The following is a 23,079-nucleotide window of genomic DNA, read 5'->3' as shown; positions in this document are numbered from 1 at the left end:
AAGAATAGCATGGATGGCTTTCCAAGGTGTTGTTGTAGTTGCTCTAGCCGAAATTCCTGTGTCCCAATCATCTGTCGTTAGCCCATGTATTCTCTTAATCACCTTTCTCCACAATTTATCCTAATCCACCGGAAATCTCCATAACCATTTTCCCAATAAGGTCGTATTCCTCTTTTGAATGTTCTCGATTCCTAGACCCCCTAGCTCCTTGCTTCTACTCACCATTTCCCATCTCATCCTATGATCTCGCTTTTCCTCTCCTCGTCCCATAAGAAATCCCTCATTAGCTTCTCTAACCTTCTACAAATCCCTACAGGCATCCTAAAAACCAAAAGAAAGTAGACTAGCAGATTGGCCAAAGTTGATTGATCAGGGTATTTCTTCCACCCATCGAGAGATAATTCCTTTTCCAAGAGGCAAGACTTTTTGAGAACCTATCCACCACTGGGTTCCAAAAATTCATGCTTCTAGGAATGCCCCCCCAAAGGTAAACCCAAATAATTAATAGGCTACTAACATAACTCACAACCCAAAATTGTTGCACATTAACATACCTCACACCCCAAAATTGTTGCACATTCATATATCTCTTCATCATCCATGTTGATACTTGCCAGACAAGTCTTATTGAAGTTAACTTTCAGATTTGCCACTTTCTCAGACTTGATCACCTCCTTCATATTCCTTACCCAATTTAGATCACCTCCCTCATAGAATAAGACAATATCATCGGCAAACTACAGGTGAGTAACATGCACACTTCTCTTCCCACTCTCCAACCTCTCACCTAACCCCTCAGATCTATACTCTCTGGAAAAGAATACCAAGCACTTATGCAACTAATGTGAATAAGAAAGGAGAGAGTGGGTCACCTTGTCTAATACCTTTGGTGGCTGGAAAGTGGTCAACTATTGTACCATTAACCAAAATTGAGTAACTGTATCCGTTTGATAATAAAAAAACAAATAAAAATAAAAATAAATTGAGTAGTTGCATCCGATTAAAGAAAATTTTGGATATATTATTATTATCATTATCATCATCTAGAATTGCCATGTGCAAAGCACATGTACACTTACTAGTATGGTTCAAAAGAATCTAGCCTTGTTGGGGAAATAGTTGTGGTATTGGCCCCAAGAGTGAGAGAGGGTGTGGCATAAAGTGGTGGGAAGTTCATTATTGTTCAGAGAATGGGTGGGATTTTGGTGTATCACAGCAGGTTACTTTGCCAACACTTTGGAAGGCAATTCATAGTATTTTTCCTCAGTTTCTCATGTTTGTCAAGTATGGTGTGTGCTCTGGAAAACTTCATTCAGTTCTAGGAGGATATTTGGGTTGGAAACACACCCCTAAAGGACCTTTTCCCTTCTTTATTCTCTGTCTCTTTGTTAAAAAAAAAAATGAGGTTGTCTCAAAATTTCTCTCCCCTACAATAATTCCTTTGGCTCCAAACTAGGACTTTCAGTTCCATAGCCAAACAAACGGGTTTGGGTTTGTCTCCTCAATAAGGTTTGTCTCAAAATTTTTGTCTCTTTGCCTCCTCAATAAGCTTTGTTTGGACCCCTCTAAGCCAAACAAACATGTTTGGGTTCCTAGGACCAAAGGGACTTTCTCTTGTGCTTATTTCTTTAAGTCCCTTTGCAAATATTCATCTCATCAATATTTCCTTATTAAGGAAGTTTGGTGTAGGCCAGTTCCCCTTAAGATTAAAGCTTTTTGTTGGGATGTGTTTTATGGGAAAGTAAACACTATGGATAGCATACAAAAGAGAAGACCTTTCCTTTGCATTTCATCTAACTAGTGTATTATTTTCAAGTCTCAGGATGAGGAGTGCTACCAATTCGTAATTTCTTGCTCTTTTACTGCAAAGTTATGAAGTAAGCATGCTCTTTAACCTTCTACCTCACCTAGACTTACAATAAAAGGGAGAATCATGTAGAGATGTGCTAGAGCAGCTCTAAATAGGACAATTTGGGAAGAAAGGAACTTCCAAGAGGAGAGGAGCAGCCAAGAATAGAAGGTGTGTAGGACAAGGTAATACATTGGTTAAAAACTTTGGAGTTATTTCACCAATTCCCCTTTAATGATATATGGAGGAATTGGTCAGCCATAGCAAGCTGTTCTTCCATAAAGAATAGGGTAACTACAGTTTGGGCTCCCTCTCCTAAAGGTTCATGGAAGCTGAATTTTGATGGAAGTAGTCAGAGCAACCCAGATCCCTCTTGGAATGGGAGTGTTTTTTTTTATAAGTAAACAAAAAAAAAATGAAGTAATGAAGTTACAGTCCATAAAGGGTGTTGAATCAACACCACACATACAGCTTGACTTAAAATTAATGACACACAAAAATCATTTGAAGAAACAATCAAGGTCACAACTTTGTAATTCTAACACCACCCAAAGCTTGTCTCCCTGAATCTTCCTTTTTGATTTGAGCAAATTCAGGATGCACCAGCACCCAATCTGAGGAAACTTTGTCAATAGCTGCCACTAATCTTCTTAAACTCTATACTTGTCTTCAAAGCATTTTCTATTTCTTTCCTTCCAAATGCACCAGCAGACAGAAAATGGAATGCAACTCGACAGCAATTTAGACTTCCTACTGCCCCTAATCTTCAGCCATGTGGAGAATATCTGTAAAGGAGAACCAGGCTGATAACATCTCACTTCAAACAAAGCTGAGAACAGCTTCCAAATAAATCCAGCCACTTTACAAAGAACAAAAGGTGATCCACAGATTCCTCTTGTTATTTGCATAAGTAACAAATACTAGCCAAAAGCTGAAACCTCTGCTCTTAAGGTGATCTGCAGTTAACACTGTCCGTTGCAATAAGCCAAGCCAGAGCTTCCACCCTTGAGGGCACAGAATTGCCCCAGATGCCTCCTAACTGATCAAACTCCAATTGACTCCAACAAAGAGCAGAGTAAAAAGATTTGACAGAGAATTTACCATTGGAACACTCCTTCCACTACAGCTCTAAAGGAAGGGGAAATCCATCATATGGATGGCCAAACCATGCTAGACGGCTGGGAGAATTTTCAAAAATTTTCTTTTACCCTTCCGGGAGGCGTATTCCCGGTTTTAGAAAAATCGCATTTTTCAAGAATCGTTCCTGCACCAAAACCGAACCAGATCTGAAACCAAAAGAAAGGGAGAAGTATACTTGATACGGATTTCACAAATGTAACTCCCAAAGTGGTAGTTCATGCCCTAAGAGAGTTCCAAAACCAGCTTCCATTGAAAATGGCGCAGCTTGAATTGAAGCTAGTTCAGCAACACAGTTTTCAGTAAAACTGTGATCCAACACCTTGGGTCGAACAAAGGAGGTGAGCACGAGATTTCTCTGAATTTTTCTTGCAAAAATCAGAGAGAGAACGGATCTTTATCAGTCCCAAAGCTGTAGTCGAACTGGGAGAAAATTGGGAGACAAAAGGGTGCAGAGAGAACCAAAAACTGCAAAAATATGAAGTTGTCTTAGACTGGTCCGCCCCCTCCTCCTTTATAATCTTTTATGGAACTCTCTCCTAATCAAATTAGGAGATAATCCAGATCTAAATCAGATCTGGACTCTCTTTAGAGATAGACCTTATCTTCTTATAAGATTAGGTGCTCCATACCTAAATCCAAACCCAGATTCGCCCCATGTCACATGACAGCTTAAGCAGTCATGTGACATCTTCATTAATCTTATTAATCATGGGCTTTAGGCCCATTAAGCAAGTGGCTCATGTCCCTAGGTAGTTACTGGCCCATTTGGTTCACTTTGTATGGCTGTTATGGGCCCGAGCGTAGGATCACGTCACGGGTCGTTCCACGGCAGGAACCCCTGATCTTCCCTTGCCTTTGGCCTTGCGCACAGACCCTATTTTGACTATCTAGTGGGTGATTTGTCCAAGAGACCACCCGAACTCTCCTAATGGGTGATTTGTCCAAGAGACCACCCGAACTCTCCTCACTCTTTTCTTGACTGGAAAACTGAATGCTTTATTTCAATTCATAGCTCCTTAAATAAGAGATTACAGAAAAGAATTCCTTGTTGGATTCGGCTAGGCTAGGGTAATCCAACTCAAACTAAAACTCCTAATTTCCTACTCAAACTAAAACTCATAACTCTTACTTAAGAAGATAAAATAAGATAAGGATAAGATAAGATAAGGGATAAGGGATAAGATAAGCTGGCGGCGAGTTGGCTTGACGTGTCCAGATAAGGGTGGGCCCACCCCTATGAGTTGTCGTGTGGGCCCCGCTCTGCGGCTGCTGCCAGGTGCGTGCGCGCGGCTCATGGTGCCGTTGCCGTGCGGTGTCAGGCGTGTGCGCAGCCTGCTGTGCGTGCTACTGCCTATGTCTGCGCCACAGTGCGCTGTCGGATGGTGTGACCATAACATTACACCCCTCCCAAACTACGAGCTTGTTCTCAAGCTCGTATTCCGGATACATGGCTTGGGACTCTGCGAATGGATCAAACGGCTGCACACTATTTCTCAGTCCACCAACAGTATGAACAACAGGGACTGCCCCGTATCTCAGTGCATAAAGCTGGATTATTTGATGCAGACCCCAGCCACCTTCTTTAGTTTCCAGCTCCCAGGCGTAACCATGGCTTATAGTGACTACACAATCTACTGCGCTAAGTCCAGTCGCAAGGACATTGAAGTGTTCCCCACCTCCTGGGTCATATAGTTTGAAGTAGTTTTGTGGAAGATCCACATAACAAAAATCGCGTACTGGACCACGGCCCCGGTGTGCTTTGTTGTGGATCACAGGAACGCACCGGGTATACTTACAGAAGAGAACCTCAAGAGCAGCCTTACAAAAGCGAACCATGCGTTTTAAAATATCCCCTCGGCCTCCCCCATATGTATTTTTCTCAATATTGCGGAACATAGGGCTGTCTATGAACACAAAATCCATGCCATCAATATAAGCTTGAGAGGAAGTTACCTCTATATCCCGCCCCTCTACCTTACATCTCTTGCGCACTCCTGTTTCTTGGATTTCTGCATAGTTACCATACTGTGGTGCCGCAACCATAACTCTATGTCCACGCCGAGCCAAGGCCTTCGGTAAAGCCCCAGCAACATCGCCAAGCCCACCTGTCTTCGTCAAAGGAGCGCATTCTGCAGGTTCTACTATAATGTTCATGACATTGTCCCCGGCCAAAGGAGGAGACTTTACAGTTTCATCCTCCGTGCGCTGATGCTTGGAAATAACTGCGGCTGTAGGGGTAGCGATCTGTTGTTCGCTGGATGCCTCTGCCCAGTCCGGACGACGTCTGTTGGTGTTGGCGATTCCCTCAGAACTCATTTCTTTGTTGGGGAGGAATGCTTCCAGCAGAAGTCGCATCTCCCAGACGTCTTCCCTAACTTCACAAACCTCCATACTGGTTTCTGCTAGCCTATGTTCCAGTTCGTTGACCTTGACTGATAGCTGCTCCATATCGCCTGTGATGTTTGGCTCTGATACCAAAATGTTATGGGCCTGAGCGTAGGATCGCGTCACGGGTCGTTCCACGGCAGGAACCCCTGATCTTCCCTTGCCTTTGGCCTTGCGCACAGACCCTATTTTGACTATCTAGTGGGTGATTTGTCCAAGAGACCACCCGAACTCTCCTAATGGGTGATTTGTCCAAGAGACCACCCGGACTCTCCTCACTCTTTTCTTGACTGGAAAACCGAATGCTTTATTTCAATTCGTAGCTCCTTAAATAGGAGATTACAGAAGAGAATTCCTTGTTGGATTCGGCTAGGCTAGGGTAATCCAACTCAAACTAAAACTCCTAATTTCCTACTCAAACTAAAACTCCTAATTTCCTACTCAAACTAAAACTCATAACTCTTACTTAAGAAGATAAAATAAGATAAGGATAAGATAAGATAAGGGATAAGGGATAAGATAAGCTGGCGGCGAGTTGGCTTGACGTGTCCAGATAAGGGTGGGCCCACCCCTATGAGTTGTCGTGTGGGCCCCGCTCTGCTACTGCTGCCAGGTGCGTGCGCGCGGCTCATGTTGTCGCTGCCATGCAGTGCCAGGCGTGTGCGCGGTGCGTGCTGGCGTGCAGTGCGTGCGGTGCGCACTGCTGCCTGGCAGTGCGGTGCGCACTGCTGCCTGGCAGTGCGTGCTGCGCACCATGGTGCCGCTGCCGTGCGGTGTCGAGCGTGTGCGCAGCCTGCTGTGCGTACTGCTGCCTATGTCTGCGCCGCAGTGCGCTGCCGGATGGTGTGACCATAACAATGGCATGGGTCCCCAACAATGACCTTACATAAGCCCACATGGGTTCAGCCCAGCCTTTGTAAAAAGGCCTGGCCGAATTCACTATCAAGTATAGTGAACCCCTGAGTCCATCAATATGGGCTCTTAATGGGCCCAACATTAATATTAAATGATCATTGCGTCCAGCCATCCTATGAAGGCCCAAGGACAATGGACTTAAGTAAGATATAGCCCATCAGGTAAATAGCCCTAAATGGTCTCTTGCACTTAACCTCTCAGCCCTTAATGATCAATAACTGCCCGATAAGGAAGGACCTCTCCCCTGGCTGCAAGGTGCAATGTTGCACTGTCTGCTCGGATGGGTCCTAGGAATTAAAACCTTTTTGCAAACCTTTTTGTTAAAACATAATATATATATTATCATATAAATATATTTTGCAAAACAAATCTCAAACAAGTTTGAAATAGACTGCCGGCAGTTTTTCTTTCCATCAGAGAGAGTGCAGTCCCGATCATTCACTTTGTCCTGCAAAAGGGTTGATCCTGTCACTATGATCACCCACTCGAGTGAATTCTCAAACTGCCCCAACATACCCAGGTTTTGACCCCCCAAAGGATCTCACTGATTGGCATATCGAAGACAACCCAATCCGCCACCCAGTGAAGTACCATAATCGAGTTTAGGGGTTATGTGTAACTTTCCAGTTTTGCCCACTAGTCTCCAAAGTCCGAGGCATAACTGGAAATTGGTTTGGGTTTAGTGTTTCAAACAAACACACACTTCATGTGCATTGGGTCTAACCCTGGCAGTTGAGACAAGCTACTCCAACCTTCTTGGCAGCACATAAGTGCTAGCCTTGGCAAGATAAACTTCCCCAAGTCTATCCAACGGCTGAGAACATTCTAAACTAACACGAGTCTCATAAGTGTCAAGTTTAAGGGTAATTACATAGAAACACAACAATTATAACATGAATCAATTATGTACTTTCATTCATGTACAATAAATGCATCAGTACATCAATCTGATTGAAGCTAAGGGCATACATTGTCTAACAAGCTCTTCTCTCAAATGATCTAATACCATAAACCTTTCCAACTTTTCCAGCAATTCAAAGCATTCCCAGTTTTTAAAAGTGCAAGGCGCAAAAAAAAAAAGAAAAGAGTATTCAAATGAAAATTAAAATACAAAAAAAAAATGTCAAATTTTCAAAAAATACAATAACAAATTAAAAACAATACTTAACATAATATTAATAAAAATATAAAATTAAATTTTAAAATAGATATTTTAAAAAACCTATTATCTAAACTTAAAATACATAAACATAACATGTAAGGAGTATTCAAATGAAAATTAAAAAATAAAATCAAACATATAAAACATTTTCAAGCATGTAAACCCACAATTTCTTTTTTTTTCCTCAATTCCATTACTTCAAATAGCAATGTGATGTAAAACATCTTGTATTCTTGACCCTATGAGCCACCTTTGTATCAAGCCCCTCAAAGCAAGCTCAAACAAGCCCATGTTATGGTCTTAACACTCTCAAATTCTTAATCCTTACACTAAAAAAAATGATTTTATAATTTTAATTGCCTTTTAAGAAGATATTTACTAGGATTAATGAATGAACAACATTAGCAAATAGGGGGCTCTTGGAGGTTCAGTGAGCAAGCGAAATCACTAGGCTCAAAAAAGAACAAAAAGCACAAAAAATAAAAGGTACATGTCTGGGCTGAAGCACAAGGTGCACTAGGCGCACGCCTAGGCACACCAGGCCATGCCTTTTGAAAGTGTTGTGCCTGGAGTCTAGGCAAGGCACATACCTTAAAATGCACCTTGCTTGACCGCCTGAGGCGTGCCTTTTAAATCATTGTACATTCCTTAATCTCTCCTTCCAGTAGAGGTCTCCTAAATTTTGGACACCAGACAGCTGATCCCCATCTCTTTTGTAACATTGATTGATGGTGATTCCATGATCAAATAATCTATAAAGCCTTGGGCACACCTCAATCAGCTAACCCACCCCACTCCACTCATCCTCCCAAAACCTTATTCTTATCCCGTCTCCCAACAAGAACCTGATAAGGTTTTTAAATTCTTGATTAAACTTCATAATGCCCTTCCATACACACCCCGTAAGATCTCAGCTCCCTTAATTCCCACCCAAATCTCGCCACCCCAAACTTCCCCACCACCACTCTCCTCCACAATGAATGTCTCTCCTTCTCCAACCCAAACCTCTACAGCCACTTCCCTAATAACACCTTATTAAAATATCTTACTCTCTCAATCCTTAAACCCCCTCCCTCCTTCAATCTGCACACCTTATCCCATTTGACCAAATGAAACTTCTTGGAACCCCCTCCCAACCACACCCTCCCAAAGAAAATCCCTTTGTAATTTTTCAACCAAATAAAACTTATTTTCACATAGACAAATTGTAGGTTGGCAAGCTTGACAACACACTTCTTATGAGGTATGGAGAGACTGTGCTTCTTTACTCAGGTCTGGGAATTGAGGACTCTGTTCAGGCAGAATTACTAGCAGCCTTACAAGGAGTGCAGTTTGCAAATCGATTAGGTGTGGAGTAACTAGTGATTGAAGGGGATTCCAAGGTGGTGGTGGGGTGGTTGAAGAACCCTATGACTGTTGTGTGAAGCTACAAGAATGAAATCAAGAAATTTAAGTGGATGATAAGAAATATGTCTGTAAGAATACAGTGAGTGGGAAGATCAGTAAATGCATTGGCTAATTGTTTAGCCAAGCAAGGGGTAAATAGGGAACAATTGAATTGGACTTAGATGTAATTTGATACTTAGACACTTTATACTGTATTGGGCTTAGTAAAGGCGATACAGCCTTCTTCGGTCATAAACACGGCAGCACTAGCAAGGCTGTATGAAGACAAGTTCGCTCGAGCAAGAAGGATACATCGGCCATGGGGTTCTGTAACCAGATCGACAGCACTGGACAAGGAGGAAGGAATACTGGGTTCAGGCCCACCCGTTCCCTTCAAACGACTGACCTGGGTTCGGGCCATCAGTGCAACAAACAACAAGCATTTCTCCTTCAAACGGAGACCGAGGAGGAAGATGGCTTCATCAGTTGCAGAGAATCTGACCCCGGGTGGGAAATACAGCCCAATGGGACACCTGAAATATCTCTACAAGCCCTTACGGGACTTGTGTCCCCGCAAACAATGAGAGTAGTCGGGTTAATCCAAGGGCGCCACATGTCAGTCCTCATAGACAGTGGTAGTTCCCTTAACTTCATAACTCAATTTTTGGTGGATAAAATGGGACTCTCGGTTCAACCAACAACGGCTTTTACGGTACATGTGGCCAATGGTAATAGCCTATCTTGCAATAGTATATGCGTGGGCTTAAAACTAAAGGTTTAGGGTCACCAGTTTTTGGTGGACCTATACCCCCTTCATCTCAGTGGAGTGGACGTGGTGCTAGGCATTTAGTGGTTAAGACAATTAGGCCCGGTGATCTGTGACTGGGCTCGGCTCACCATGGACTTCACGTCGGGGAACTCTACAGTCCATCTACAAGGGAAAACATGCAAGGGTCCAAGGCCCATCAGTCTTGCAACATTAACAAAGCAAATGGGAGATCCGGATCAACCCATATTCATGCACATGGACTCGAATTGGGCCAGCCAATCCATGGCTAACAACAGCTCAAATGGGCCTGGAGACTACCACAGCCGCCTACAACAACTCCAACAATATGACAGCGTGTTCAAAGAACCCCAAGAGCTTCCACTACACCGAGAGCATGACCATCGCATTCCTCTCATGCCAAGAGCCGCCCCAACCAATGTAAGACCTTACCGATACCCTTATTTTCAAAAATTTGAAATCAAGAAGCAAGTTCAAGATATGCTTGAGAAAAGAATAATACAGCCCGGCCATATCCAATTCTCCTCGCTGGTGTTATTACCTAAAAAGGATGGGGCTTGGCGATTTTGTATTGATAATAGGGCCCTTAACAATATCACCATTAAGGACCGATTCCCAATACCGGTCATTGATGAATTGCTTAATGAACTTAGTTGGGCCACCATACTTTCAAAATTAGATTTATGGGCTAGGTATCACCAGATAAGGGTACATATGGAGGATGTTCACAAAACGGCTTTCAGGACACATGATGGCCACTATGAGTTCTTGGTCATGCCATTTGGGTTGACCAACGCTCCAGCAACATTTCAAGCCTTAATGAACGACATATTCCGGCCATATTTACATAATTCATTCTTGTTTTCTTTGACAACATATTGGTCTATAGCCCCAACTGGGAGGAACATCTGAACCATCTACAGGTCACCCTCGCAACACTTAAGCCCCATCAGTTGTTCGCTAAAGAGTCCAAGTGCTCCTTTGGACAAACCCAAGTATATTATCTGGGACATGTCGTAGAAAACGGAACTGTAGCAGCAAACCCAGATAAAATCTCTAGTATATTGGGCTGGCCGCAACCCAAAAATGTGAACGAATTGAGGACCTTTTGGAGCCTGACAGGTTATTATCGTCGCTTCATCAAAGGCTACGGCTTAATAGCTGCCCCCTTTGACCCAATTAATGAAACAAGATGCCTTTCACTGGTAAGGCCAAGCCCAACATTAGCACTGCCCGATTTCACAAAAGACTTCATCATTGAATGTGAGGCCTCCGGTCAAGGTGTTGGGGCTGTCCTCATGCAAAAAGGCCGACCATTAGCCTTTTTCAGCAAGTCCTTGACATCACAAAAGTGGGTCAAATCAGTTTATGAACGAGAATTAATATCAGTGGTCTTAGCAGTGCAGAGTTGGCAATCCTACTTGCTCGGTGGACAATTCATAATTTGGACCGACCATCAAAGTTTGAAGTTCTTGTTAGAATAAGTCGTCCTACCACCAGAACAACAATGGTGGATGTCCAAATTATTGGGGTACGACTACACAATTAAGTACAAAGTGGGGGCTGCTAACCGGGTGGCTGATGCCCTCTCACGGCACCCACAATCATTTCAGCTACTCGTGTCATCCCCAACATCTCCACTCATGGATCAGCTTCGAAAGGAAGTCCACTCCCATACAGAGTTACAGCAATTAAAGGCCCAGGTATTGGCAAATCCATCACAGCACTCTGGGTATACCGTCAAGGATGATCTACTCTTCTTCAAGGAACACCTGGAAATCCCAGTAGATTCTGCACATCTCAGGAAGCTCCTTGAATTATTTCATGCCTCGCCTACAGGTGGTCACTCAGGCATTCTACGGACGCAGAAACGCATCGCCACACAATTCCATTGGAAAGGCATGTGTACCTCCATCCAAAACTTCATAGCCGAGTGTGCAGTATGTCAACAAAATAAGACAGCTACTACAATACCAGCAGACCTCTTGCGACCACTCCCAATCCCAACCCAAGTTTGGGATGATATATCAATGGATTTCATCACGGTATTGCCCATTTCCACGAGCAAAACGGTTATTCTTGTGGCGGTTGATAGATTGACGAAATACAGTCAATTTCTACCTTTATCACACCAATTCACAGCAGTCACAATTGCTGAATTGTTCCTTGGGGAAATTGTGCGCCTTCATGGGCTCCCCAACTCAAATGTATCCAACAGGGACCCTATTTTTATGAGTTGTTTCTGGGCTGAGCTTTTTCGTCTGCATGGGGTTAAGCTCTTCAAATCAACTACTTACCACCCCCAATCTGATGGACAGACAGAGGCGGTTAACAAGAGTTTTGAAACATATCTTAGATGCTTCGCGGGAGATCAACCAAGATAATGGGTGAAGTGGATCCACTGGGCTGAGTGGTGGTACAACACCACTTTCCATAGCGCTACCGGGATGACGCCCTTCAGAGCTCTATATGGTCGGGACCCTCCCCCTCTACTTCCTTATGAAAAAGGGACCACTACAGTAGCAGCCTTAGAAGAACAATTGATACAGAAAAATGAGGTGTTAAAGGAGCTGAGAAATCATCTCTTGCAAGCACAACAATGGACGAAGCGCACTTATGATAAACATCACAAAAATGTCCAAGATGAAGTCAGTGATTGGGTGTTTCTCAAATTACATCCCTTCAGACAGATTTTAGTAGCAAGCTGACAGTGGAACAAACTCAGCCCGCGCTATTTTGGACCATTTAAAATCCTTGAGAGGATAGGGTCTGTGGCATACAAACTGGGCCTCCCTGCAACATCAAAGTTACATCCTGTATTTCATATCTCCTTACTGAAGAAAGGGCAGAAGCCAGGAGTCATTACAAGTGCTACTCTTCCCACATTTTCAGATGAAAGGACAAGTGCAGACTGAGCCAGCCCGCATCATTGATTTCAGATGGGTGCAACGTGGTGGAAGAGTCATTATAGAAGCATTAGTTGTTTGGTCTAAACTTCCAGAAGAGGATGCAACCTGGGAATCTTACTTGAATCTGCAAACAAATTTTCCCACATTAGACCTTGAGGGCAAGGTCTCTCTAAAGGAGAAAGGGATTGTTAAGACCGTTGAAACAGAAAGTCTCTCATCAATTTTTCCAGCCTCATGGCTTCCCTAGAAAGAATCCTGAAGACATAGAAAATAGGTTGGTAAGTTAGCAAGGGTGGCTCTAATCAATGTGTGTCTTCCCCCCAAGGAGATGTAAATCTTCTTCCTTGCTGCCAATTTCTTTTCAAACATCTCTACAACCGGACACCGAAAACTACTCTCCCTAGCGTTTACCCCTAAAGGAAGTCCCAAGTAGGCCATTGGCCAGGAAGATATAGACACTCTAAGCACTCTGCAATAGCCTCCACCTCTCTACTCTCCAATTTTACCCCTGCTACACTACTCTTTTCAAGTTTAACTCTTAAATTGGATATTCTTTCAAATCTTTTCACCAACATCTTAAAATTTCTCACCTTCTCAAGGTCTCCCCCTTCACAAAGAATTATTAAATCATCTACAAATTGAAGATGGGTAACTAACACTCCATCCCTACCTATTTCCCACCCATTTACTAATCTCTCTGCATTCATTTTTAAGAACTCTTTAACAACGGGTATGGCACTGAACAGAATGGAATGGTGAAACAGGATTCATATAGCCAATCCCATATGGTTGGGTCAAGGCTTACATGATGACATTGACAACAACAACAATGATGATGATGATGATGATAAACTTTTTTTTATATTTAGTTGTAAATATTATTTCATTATGTTTTATTTAACATAAAAAATGATTTAAATATGAACATGCTTCTTATGTTATTATATTGTTTATTATTAAACTCTTACATTGTTTATTCTTTCATAAGAGTTTAAAATATTAAAATATTGACTATATTTTATATAACTAAAAGTATTTCATAAAGAAAATAAGAAGAGCTATCTATACTGAAGACTCAAAAAATGTTTTTTTAACCAATAAAGAATTTATTAACTTAAAGATTCATGTTGAAACAAACATCCCTTGGAGGGACGCTAGCTGCGACCTTTGCCATAGAAGTGGTTAAAAACAAATAGAAAAGAGTCACCTACTCCCTCTAAAATGTCCTAACTTCCCTAGTATTTCCATGACATATTTCCATTTCCATAGGTAGTGACACAAAATTTTACTAGAATCAACATATTCCCCAATGCAGGATTTGGGGAGGAACATATGTTCGCTGTCTAACCCCAGGTCATACAACGATGTTGTTTCCAAGATTTGAACCTTGATCACCCAGGTTGCAATGAAGCAACCCAACCATTGCACCAAGGCCCACCCTCACTATGTGGAGTACAAGAGATTGTATTAACATAAGTTGGTGACAATACTGCAAATATGTGGAATAACAATGTAATTGTCCGCCTAACTTACATAAATACCACTTTGAGCTAGCTCAATATTCATTTCAAACATGAAGTTTATTAGTTATGGGTTTTCAGCTCTGACAACCCCTCTACTTTGTGAAAAGGTCACTTTTGCCCTTTTAATCCAAGGGGCCAATTAAGACCTCAGACTAAGTTGAAAAGGCCACCGTTAACCCAAAAATGCACGGTGTTAGTGACACCGTTCACAATCCATTAAATAATGAATAAAATAATAGGAAATGCTGATGTGGCACTATTAAACTCAAAAAACCGAAAAATTGCAACTGGGTCCTACTGAATAAAATAAAAGCTATTTAATGTATAATTAATAAATGTTGAAAATAATATATAAGTGGGTCCCACTTGAACTTTCCTCTTTTTAGAGAAAAATAATTGGAGGCACCACTTGAAATTATAAGTGGGTCCCACTTGAAATTTCCTCTTTTAAGAGAGAAAAGGTAGTAGGTGCGCCCCACTTTAACTTTCCTCCTTTAAGATAAAACAATAGGTGGGTCCAAGTTGAAAATTTCTCTTTTAATAGAAAATTAATAGGTGGGTCCCACTTGAAATTATATGTGGGCTCCAACTTGGCCGCAAAATTTTTCTCCTTCCATTATGCAGATCATAGAAAAATTCGATATTCTCATCGCCTTCCTTAATCCACTTATGTCTTGATTTCTACCTCCAACAGATCTCTCTAAAAATAACTTCCCACTCCTTTTTCAGCTGCCTTCTCAAGTCTCTATCTTGCTTATTCATGTTTCTTTGAGACTCCTCATTCAACTCCTCAATCTGGGACAAGCTAACGTTTTGTTCCTCTAATCTCCCAAAATGATCCTTATCCCATTCCTTTATTTTGGACCTAAGTCTTTGCAAAAATCTGACCCCCTTCCATTTTACCCCCCTTAGCTCTTCATCCCACCATTCCTTTGCGCATAAAGTCCATGTGTGTCAACCACATATTCTCAAACCTAAATAGTTTAGGTCCACCCAAAAAGGATTTTGAGCCAAGCCTAATGAGACAATGATCAGATGTGACCCTAGGAAAAGCTAGATACCAAATATTCCCAATGACTCTCCCGACCTAAGTTAAACAGGAGCCTCTCCAATTACGAGCAAAGTAGGTTAACCTAAAAATTGGACAAAGTGTATCAAGTTTGCAACTGTGGAATATTCTTTAGTTCATAGACTTCTATAAAATCATTGAACTTCCTGATGCTATTAGTGATTGACTATTGGGAGTTACTAGTTTCATTAGAGAATCTAATTACATTAAATTTCCCACCCAAACACCAAGAACCATCTCATAAAACCTAGTGATGTAGGAGATGAAGAGTCAAAATTGGAATTTTATGAAATTTTATGTATTTGTGTATTTTAGGACAGTAGGGGTATTTTTGTCATTTTGCAATATTTTGTGGATCCATTGATTTAATTTGTCTAGGTATAGTTTGTTTATGTTTAAAATTCCAAAGGCATTGCATAAGTAGGATTAGAGTTATTGAGTCTTCTTTGAATTAAAATAGGATATGACAGCTTAGTTTGGGTTCTACTAGGATTACGGAGGAACAATTTGACTCCTAGGACCATTATGTAGGATTATTATGAATTTAGAGTCTATAAATATGTATGGACATTTTACACAAAGAACAATGAAGTTAATCAAGTTTCCTTCAGCTTATGCTAGCTATGGAGAGTGATTCCCATGACCTAGAGTGATTTTAGGCACCCTGTGAGTGATTCCAAGTATTATCCCTCTTCTTTCTCTCCCTATTTTCTCACTTATTCCTTCAAGAAGCCATTACAGCCATCAACAGCCATAAAACTCTGATCAAGAAGACCATTCAACATTCTCTAAGGACTAGAACTGAGCTGGTCCTACATCACCTAGACTACATACAATTCCTCCCACATTTCATTCCTTTCTCTATAGTTATTAGGGCCATGCAGATTAGATAAAACCCAAGCAAACCCATCCTCCACATTCTTATACTTTAAAGAGACAGAATCTACCTATCAGCTCCTCCATTGGTTCCATTTCAACATCCTTCCATAATGTGACAATTCCCCTTGAAGTTCCCCATGAGGGAGAAAAGGACCAACTTACTCCTCTTGGTCCCCAAAAACTTCTAACCCGTCTATCCAACTCTGTTAGTTTTGTTTCTTGCAACAACACAATGCCAGGCTTTTCTCTCTTAAATATATCCTTTATCACCCTACTTTTCTTGCACTCGCCAACCCCTTCACATTCCAACTAATCATTTTCATAGATATAAGTATGTTGACCTCCTTTGTTACCACAACCTCCCTACCTTGAGACCTTTCTTCTTTCTTCCCTCACACTAAACTCTAGATCTCCCTCAATACCAAAGATTAACCTCTCCACTTCCCTCCTTTTTTTGGAGAGAAGGATCATGTTAAAATAAATTATTTGGATGATACCTATGCACATGAAAATTAAAAACCTTACATTGATAATTAACGAAGTAAAACTTCCTTAGAGAAAACACCATAGAAATGGAAATATGTTGTGGAAATATTTAGACATTTTAAACTTTTCAAGGAAATGGACTTTTCTCTGAACTTTGGCATCTCCATACTGATACTAATTTTCACTCTGTAGAAATTTCCTCTTCAAAGGAAGAAAACCAAGAAGCTCACTAAACCCCACCCTTCAATGTGTAGTAGGAGGAGGTATTGCTATATCCATCTCACTTCCCTCCAAATTTGTCCTTAGTGTGGGCTGTTTCATAGAAACTGCATACTAAACCATGTAAGTTTTTTTTTTTTGATAATTACCATGTAAGTATTTTTTTTCTTTTTGTTTTATAAAAAGCTAGAAATAAAAACCTGTGCATGTCAAAACAAACAATTAACTTGAAATATAATCTGCAAGAACATGCTGAAGATTTTGTAAATTCATTGGAATGAAAAGATTTCATTGTGTTTTTCCATTGCATGTGAAATCACATATTCAACTCTAATCTACAAATATTAATAGTCAAGGAAAGGTTAAAAACGAGGTCACCTCAGGATTTCATGAAATAAACTCATCCAAATCTTCTTAACAACTGAAGGCAACTCCATTTCAGGTGAGGGCATCATGGACTCAAATGGTAATGAAAACTAAAACAAACTAATTTTGTTTGACTTGGCATCCAAAGATCAAGCATCCTCAAAATAAATATGCCATATTAAGGTAAGTCAACTTTGAGTGCAATGAAACTCCATGATTTTTTTATCAGCAATGAATTTATTTATTTAATTAATAAATGACAGCAGGTTACAGATTCTTTAGTTACTCTGCATTCCAGAGTATAGGATTACAAAAGCCCCAGATTACATAGAACAGCATCCCACTGTTGTAATGCAGCCAGCTACAATTTTGCCCAAAAAATAGTAGGTCTTTCAACCCCCGGTTTTTCCAGGGTATTTGACAATCCATTAGCTGTCCCTTTAACCCACCCAAATGTAGAGTTAAAACTCTTAGCAAGACTGTCCATCTCCCTGAAAGCAAATCTGTATTTCCATGGAGCTGAATTTACTTGCTTAGCCCAAGAAATGGCCAATAGTAAGTCCCCTCCTACTTCCAAATTTCTAGCTTCTATAAGTACTGCTAGTTTCAGATCCTGTAGGAGTGCCATTGTCCCAGCCTGAACTGAGTCTCCATTCCCAATTGGTCCTGAGTACATAGCCACAATTTCTCCAAGATGATTTTGAAATACTCCCCCTATTCCTGCTCTCCCAGGGTTTCCAAGGGAGCTACCATCAAAATTCAGCTTCAATTTATTTGGCTCCGGGGGTTTCCAATCCATCCTTGTAATTTCGTTATCTGTGCCCAATTGAACCACTTCCTCCCATTTCCTCATTATATCATCTGTTTAGATATCTAGGTAGGTTTCAAAAAAATAAAATATATAGATTTGCATGTAGGAATTACTAGTGGGGGAAGGGCAAATTTGGGGATCCCCACTTCTTGAAGGGACGAGGATGGGGTTGGGATTTCTAGCCTTGTTGGGGTACAGGGCGGGGTTTTTGTGTTTGGGATCAGGGACGGGGCATGCAAAATCCGGTCCCATCATGCCCCATTACCATTCATCATGTGGCCAAACAAAATGACATCTTTTCATTTTGTCTCATATTGTCTCGTGAACATGATAATGCCTATTCCAATCCTCTACCCTTATTATAATACGAATGATTCTATAGTTGTTATTTTAGCACTTCTTACTATTCAGAAATTTCTGGGTAGCTAGGGTTAAGGGTCATTATTTGGTGCAATGGTAAAATCTTCAGTTGGCAAGCATGAGAATGTGGGTTCAAGTTTGAAGGAAAACACTGTGCAAAAAACAATACCGAAGGTTAGGTCTGTATCCAGTCCACCTCTCCCAAAACTCCAGATAGCAAGTGCCAACATTGGATAATGGCCTTTTTTATTTAGAAATTTTTGGGCAGTATATATCCTTTTGTCTAAGCAAAGATATCCATCCAAATTCAAATTTGATCCTTAATTGGAAAATTCGTTCTTAGGCTTGGTATATTTTCCCTTCTAATAATTTCACCTAAAAATGCAAAGACACTTCTTATCATCTAAAATACAAATGTTTTTCCAGTTCATATTGCTAGAAGAGACAATTTACATTATTAAAGATGATTCTTCAGCATAGCAAACTTGTTTGTCCCTCTTAATTTGCTTGGACAAAGAAGAAAGGTAAAATCAAGTGGACAAGCCTAAGAGATGCAGTAATTTGGACACTATGGGAGGAGGGGAATGCAAGAATCAGAGTGGTTCACTGGTTAAAATCCATGGATTCGTCCTTGGAATTCTCAGCAGATTACGTTATGAGGAAGTGGCAGGAAGTGGCCCTTTAGCCTTGAAATCCAGGTCTATTCTTGGATTCCACCGGATGTTGGGTACATTAAACTCAACTTCGATGGAAGCAGTAGAGGAAACCCAGGCCCTACAAGTGTACGAGGTGTGTTCTGAAATTAAGTAGAGAATGTGCACGCTTTGTTCTCGGGTTCATAGGTATTGGTAATTCCTTGAAGGCTAAAGTATTGGCAATTTTAGGAGTAACTAGAGCAAAGGAGTTGAATTGTGGACAAACTGATTATCGAAGGAGATTCAAAGCTGGTGATCAATTAACCACTAAACAAGGGGAATGATCTGTGGGTATATACAAAAATGAGTTCAAAAAGTTTCAAGTTGATAACTAAGGAATGGAAGTTAAAACTCAATGGGTGCAAAGGATGGCTAACAACATGGCTGACCCTATGGCAAAACAATGGGTTGAGAGGACTCAAATGTTTTGGGCTCAGTTGTAAAAAACTTGATTTTGGTGATAAGGAGTTTTATCTCCTTTGTTTTCTGTATTCTCTGTTATTCTTGTTTATAATTTTAATGATTTTTTTAGTTATTGAGAAAAAAAAAGATTTTCTTTGAAAACCATTACTGCCTTCAAATAATGCATTTCTAATCTATCATAATTAAAAAGAAAATAATAGGAAATAAATAAATAAAGACAAGAGACTATACCATTTTCTGGCAATTATGTTTCTTCAATTAATTTAATCTGTAAACTTCCATATCAAGAAAAGGTCCAAATAGCATACCTGCTACACCTATAAAACATTACTAGGCCAGCAGATGCAAGTAAAACTCCCAACCAGGAAAAAAGCGCAAATGCAACTGTTAACTCTGGCAGATTTGATGCTGCAGCCAAAGAATCAAACAACAGAAATAAATATACTGTCATCTAACAAATAACATGGTATAATTTTTAAACAGAAGGGCCAGAGAAACATACCCGTGATGACTGAATGGATAAAGGTTATTAGTAACACAAGGATTATACACCAAAGTATAGGTGCAAGCCCTAGTTTTGAAATTTTCCCAAGGTAACTGTTCTCATCGCACCGTTTACCATGCACCTTTATTGCATTTTCCTGAAGTATCGGATTCATTAGGAAATATATAAAAAGAGGACATGTAATCATCAAGCAAGTGCAAAGTAATCTTTTAATAAATAACAGATAATTTCTATTAGAGAAAAGAGAAACAAGATAGAATAATTATGACAAAATGCAAAAAAAAAAAGAAAAAAAATGTGGATCCATGATAAAAAAGAAGTCATTACAAATCTCCCGGAAACTACATTGAACAAAATATCAGGATGGAAAGGAGGACATTAAGCATTAGTGAAGTCAGTTGCTAAGCCATCTTCGGTGTATATAATGATCCACTTCTTACTGAAAATGGCATAAGTGATAAAATAAACAGAATGGTAGGAGATCTCTTCTTGTCTTTTTTTCCCGATAAGCAAAGACTTATTGAAATAATTAATTATAAGAGAGGTAACAGTACAGTTTGATGACCATAAAGTCATCCCAAGTAAGTTAGCTAGGTTACATAGAAGCCCAAAACAACTGTTGCCTTTCCACTCCTTGTTTAGCAAGGGAATCAGCTAACCCATTTGCACACCTTCTTACCCACTTAAAATCAGCACTTAGTTCTCTTGCAACCCCATCCATTCCTGCCATACCTGGGTTGCCTAAGGAGTTCCATCAAAGTTCAACTTTACTATGCTGCCTTGTGGGGTTTTCCATTCCAATCATATTTTTTCTTTTTCTCTAGAGTGCTATTATCTTCCATGCCCTTAGGATATCAATAGTTTTGAAGTTCTGAAAGCACTCCAAAGTTTTAATCCAAAGTGCAACCTTTATTTTAATGGCCTCAATTACTTCCCCCACAGTTCTACTCTTTCCGTTGAATATTCTGTTGTCTCTCTATTATCAAATCACACAAACAACTGCTTCCTTTGTTGCTTTCCAAACTAATCTTCCCCTTTTCTTTAGCTGCCTCAGGAAATTTGGGTTAAAAATGCCCACCACCTCTTGAGGAGGGACTCACCTGTAGCCAAAAAGAGAGCAGGACTCCCAAATACAAGAAACAAAGGAACAAGAGATAAATAAATGGGATAAGGATTCTCCACTATCCCTAAAAGGAAGCACATATGAGGAGAGAGGCAAAGAGACAGCCTTCTTCTCTGCCGTATATCACAAGTATTAACCTTTCCAAGGAAGATTTCCTAGTAGAAGGATTGAAATTTTAGTGGGTAGGCTTACTCCAAATTTCTTTCACTGGGAAGTCACCCTTGGGAACTAGGTAGGGCTAAAAGCTTGAAAAAAGTGGAACATGTGAAGATACCATCAGGAGAGCCAGTCCAGAAAAAGTACTTTCCAACAAAGCAGCAGGTTAGTCAGTGCAGTGCATTCACCCTAAGGGCTCTTCTAGAACCAAGTTTCCAGTTAAGACCTGAAGGAGAGGAAGTTCCCAGTCTGGACACTGGTTCATCCTTACACTCTTTCCACCAAGTGATTTTCTGGGAGATCTGGGAGATCTCTTCTTGTCTTGAAGGAAACTCCCAGAAAATCACTTGGTGGAAAGAGTGTAAGGATGGAACACTGTCTTGAAGGAAACTCCTTTCAGCTGTTGAAAAAGCTAGAACAGTCCAATGTCTCTCCAACTTCAGAGGATGGTCTTTGGTGGAAAGAGTGTAAGGATGGCAGGTTTTCTGTAAAATCCTTTTACTCGGCGTTGGTAAGAAACAATCAGGTTTCTGCTAGCCTGAAAGGAGTGTGGGGGAACCCAGTACCACCAAGAGTGGAGGCACTTGCATGGATGGTTGCCCTTGACAGCATTCTAACCACATATCACTTGAAGAAAAGAGGTGCTTTCCTTCCAAGTTTCTGCTATTTGTGCAAAATGGATGAGGAGACAGTGTTCCATCTGTTCTATTCGTGCAAAGTGGCAAATTTCATCTGGAAATTCTACTCCTTCCTTTTTGGCAAGTCTGTCTTCCAGCCATCATCTCCTGCTGAGATTTTCTCTAGATGGCTGAAAATTAGTGGCAGAAAGAAAGCCAGAATTGAGTGGAGTTGTATTCGTTTTGCAGTTTGGTGGTTACTGTGGGCTGAAAGGAATAGAAGAGTATTCGAAAACAAAGCAAAAAGTTTGAAACTAATAGTTTCTGCCATGAGTTCATTGGTTTCAGACTGGATGCTGGTTATGCCGGAGTTTGATCAAGTTAGAAGGGAGGAATTGATAGAGAACTTTTGGGGTATTCTGGAAATACAACCATGTAATGAAGAAATTCAGATTGTCTAGCTGTATCTCAACCTGGGATGTCAAGGTGTCTCCTTGACATCCAATGCCTTGTAATCTTTTTCTTTTTAATAAAATTTTTTCTTCTATCCTTCAAAAAACACTCCCAGAAAATCAACTGATCAAATGGGGGAATTCTGCAATGAGAAATATATGGGTGGCTTTCAACTTAGGTCCCTTCACTATTTTGACAAAACCCTATTAGCAAAAACTGGCTGGATTTTACTCCACAAGAAAGAATCTCTTTAGGCTCTGGTGATGAAAGGACTCTAATTTACCAGAAAAGGCTTCTGGAATGCAGAGCTGGGTTACCATTGATCTTGGGCTTGGCAGGGAGAGACCTACTTAAACTTGGTTTTTTTTTTTTTGATCAGTTAACTTGGTTGTTATTAGCATGTCAGTGATGGTCACACCATTTGTGTGTGTGTGTGTCTTTGGGAGGATCCTAGATCCCAGCATTGCCAGGCTTTCATATCTCATCCCCAAAGCCAATAAACAGAACCTACATTTTTTATCTGATCACCATAGAGCAAAACATGAAAATCAAACCTTTCAAGTCAGTTATTTTTAGGTGGGGAAGTAGAGACCATCAGCAAAATTCCACTTATCTGGACCAATTGTACTGTTAAATCTGCTTTCTACAAGGCAAAGTTTACTGAAACCAGAGGAGCATGCCATCATAATCAGATTAAGGCCCCATTTGGCATCACTCCGGTGGAGTGATTCTTTCGATTCTTGCATTCCAAAGAATGGGAATCACATTTGGGATTACTGGGGGCTCAACACCTGTTTAGGGGTTGACAGTTGTACTTAATTCTGGAAAGTTATGCTTAAGTTGTATTAATGAAGTTACTGT

General features: G+C 40.6%; 1 protein-coding gene across 1 annotated transcript in view; it reads right to left on the bottom strand.

The window, feature by feature from the left end:
• LOC104592554 (protein S-acyltransferase 24-like) overlaps window positions 1–23,079 on the bottom strand; it is a 59,725-nt gene that overhangs the window by 9,441 nt on the left and 27,205 nt on the right. The window contains exons 6-7 of the mRNA XM_010251982.3: window positions 19,867–20,005; window positions 19,673–19,772 (exon numbers count right to left, since the gene is read on the bottom strand). Of these exons, the coding sequence (XP_010250284.1) occupies window positions 19,673–19,772; window positions 19,867–20,005 (239 nt within the window). The remainder of the gene's footprint in view (window positions 1–19,672; window positions 19,773–19,866; window positions 20,006–23,079) is intronic.

The sequence above is a fragment of the Nelumbo nucifera genome, chromosome 8, assembly GCF_055504915.1.
Source record: "Nelumbo nucifera cultivar China Antique chromosome 8, China Antique-T2T, whole genome shotgun sequence".
In the NCBI taxonomy this organism is placed as follows: domain Eukaryota; kingdom Viridiplantae; phylum Streptophyta; class Magnoliopsida; order Proteales; family Nelumbonaceae; genus Nelumbo; species Nelumbo nucifera.
The sequence above is the reverse complement of the archived record's forward strand: the minus strand, read 5'-3'. Positions and strand labels throughout refer to the sequence as shown.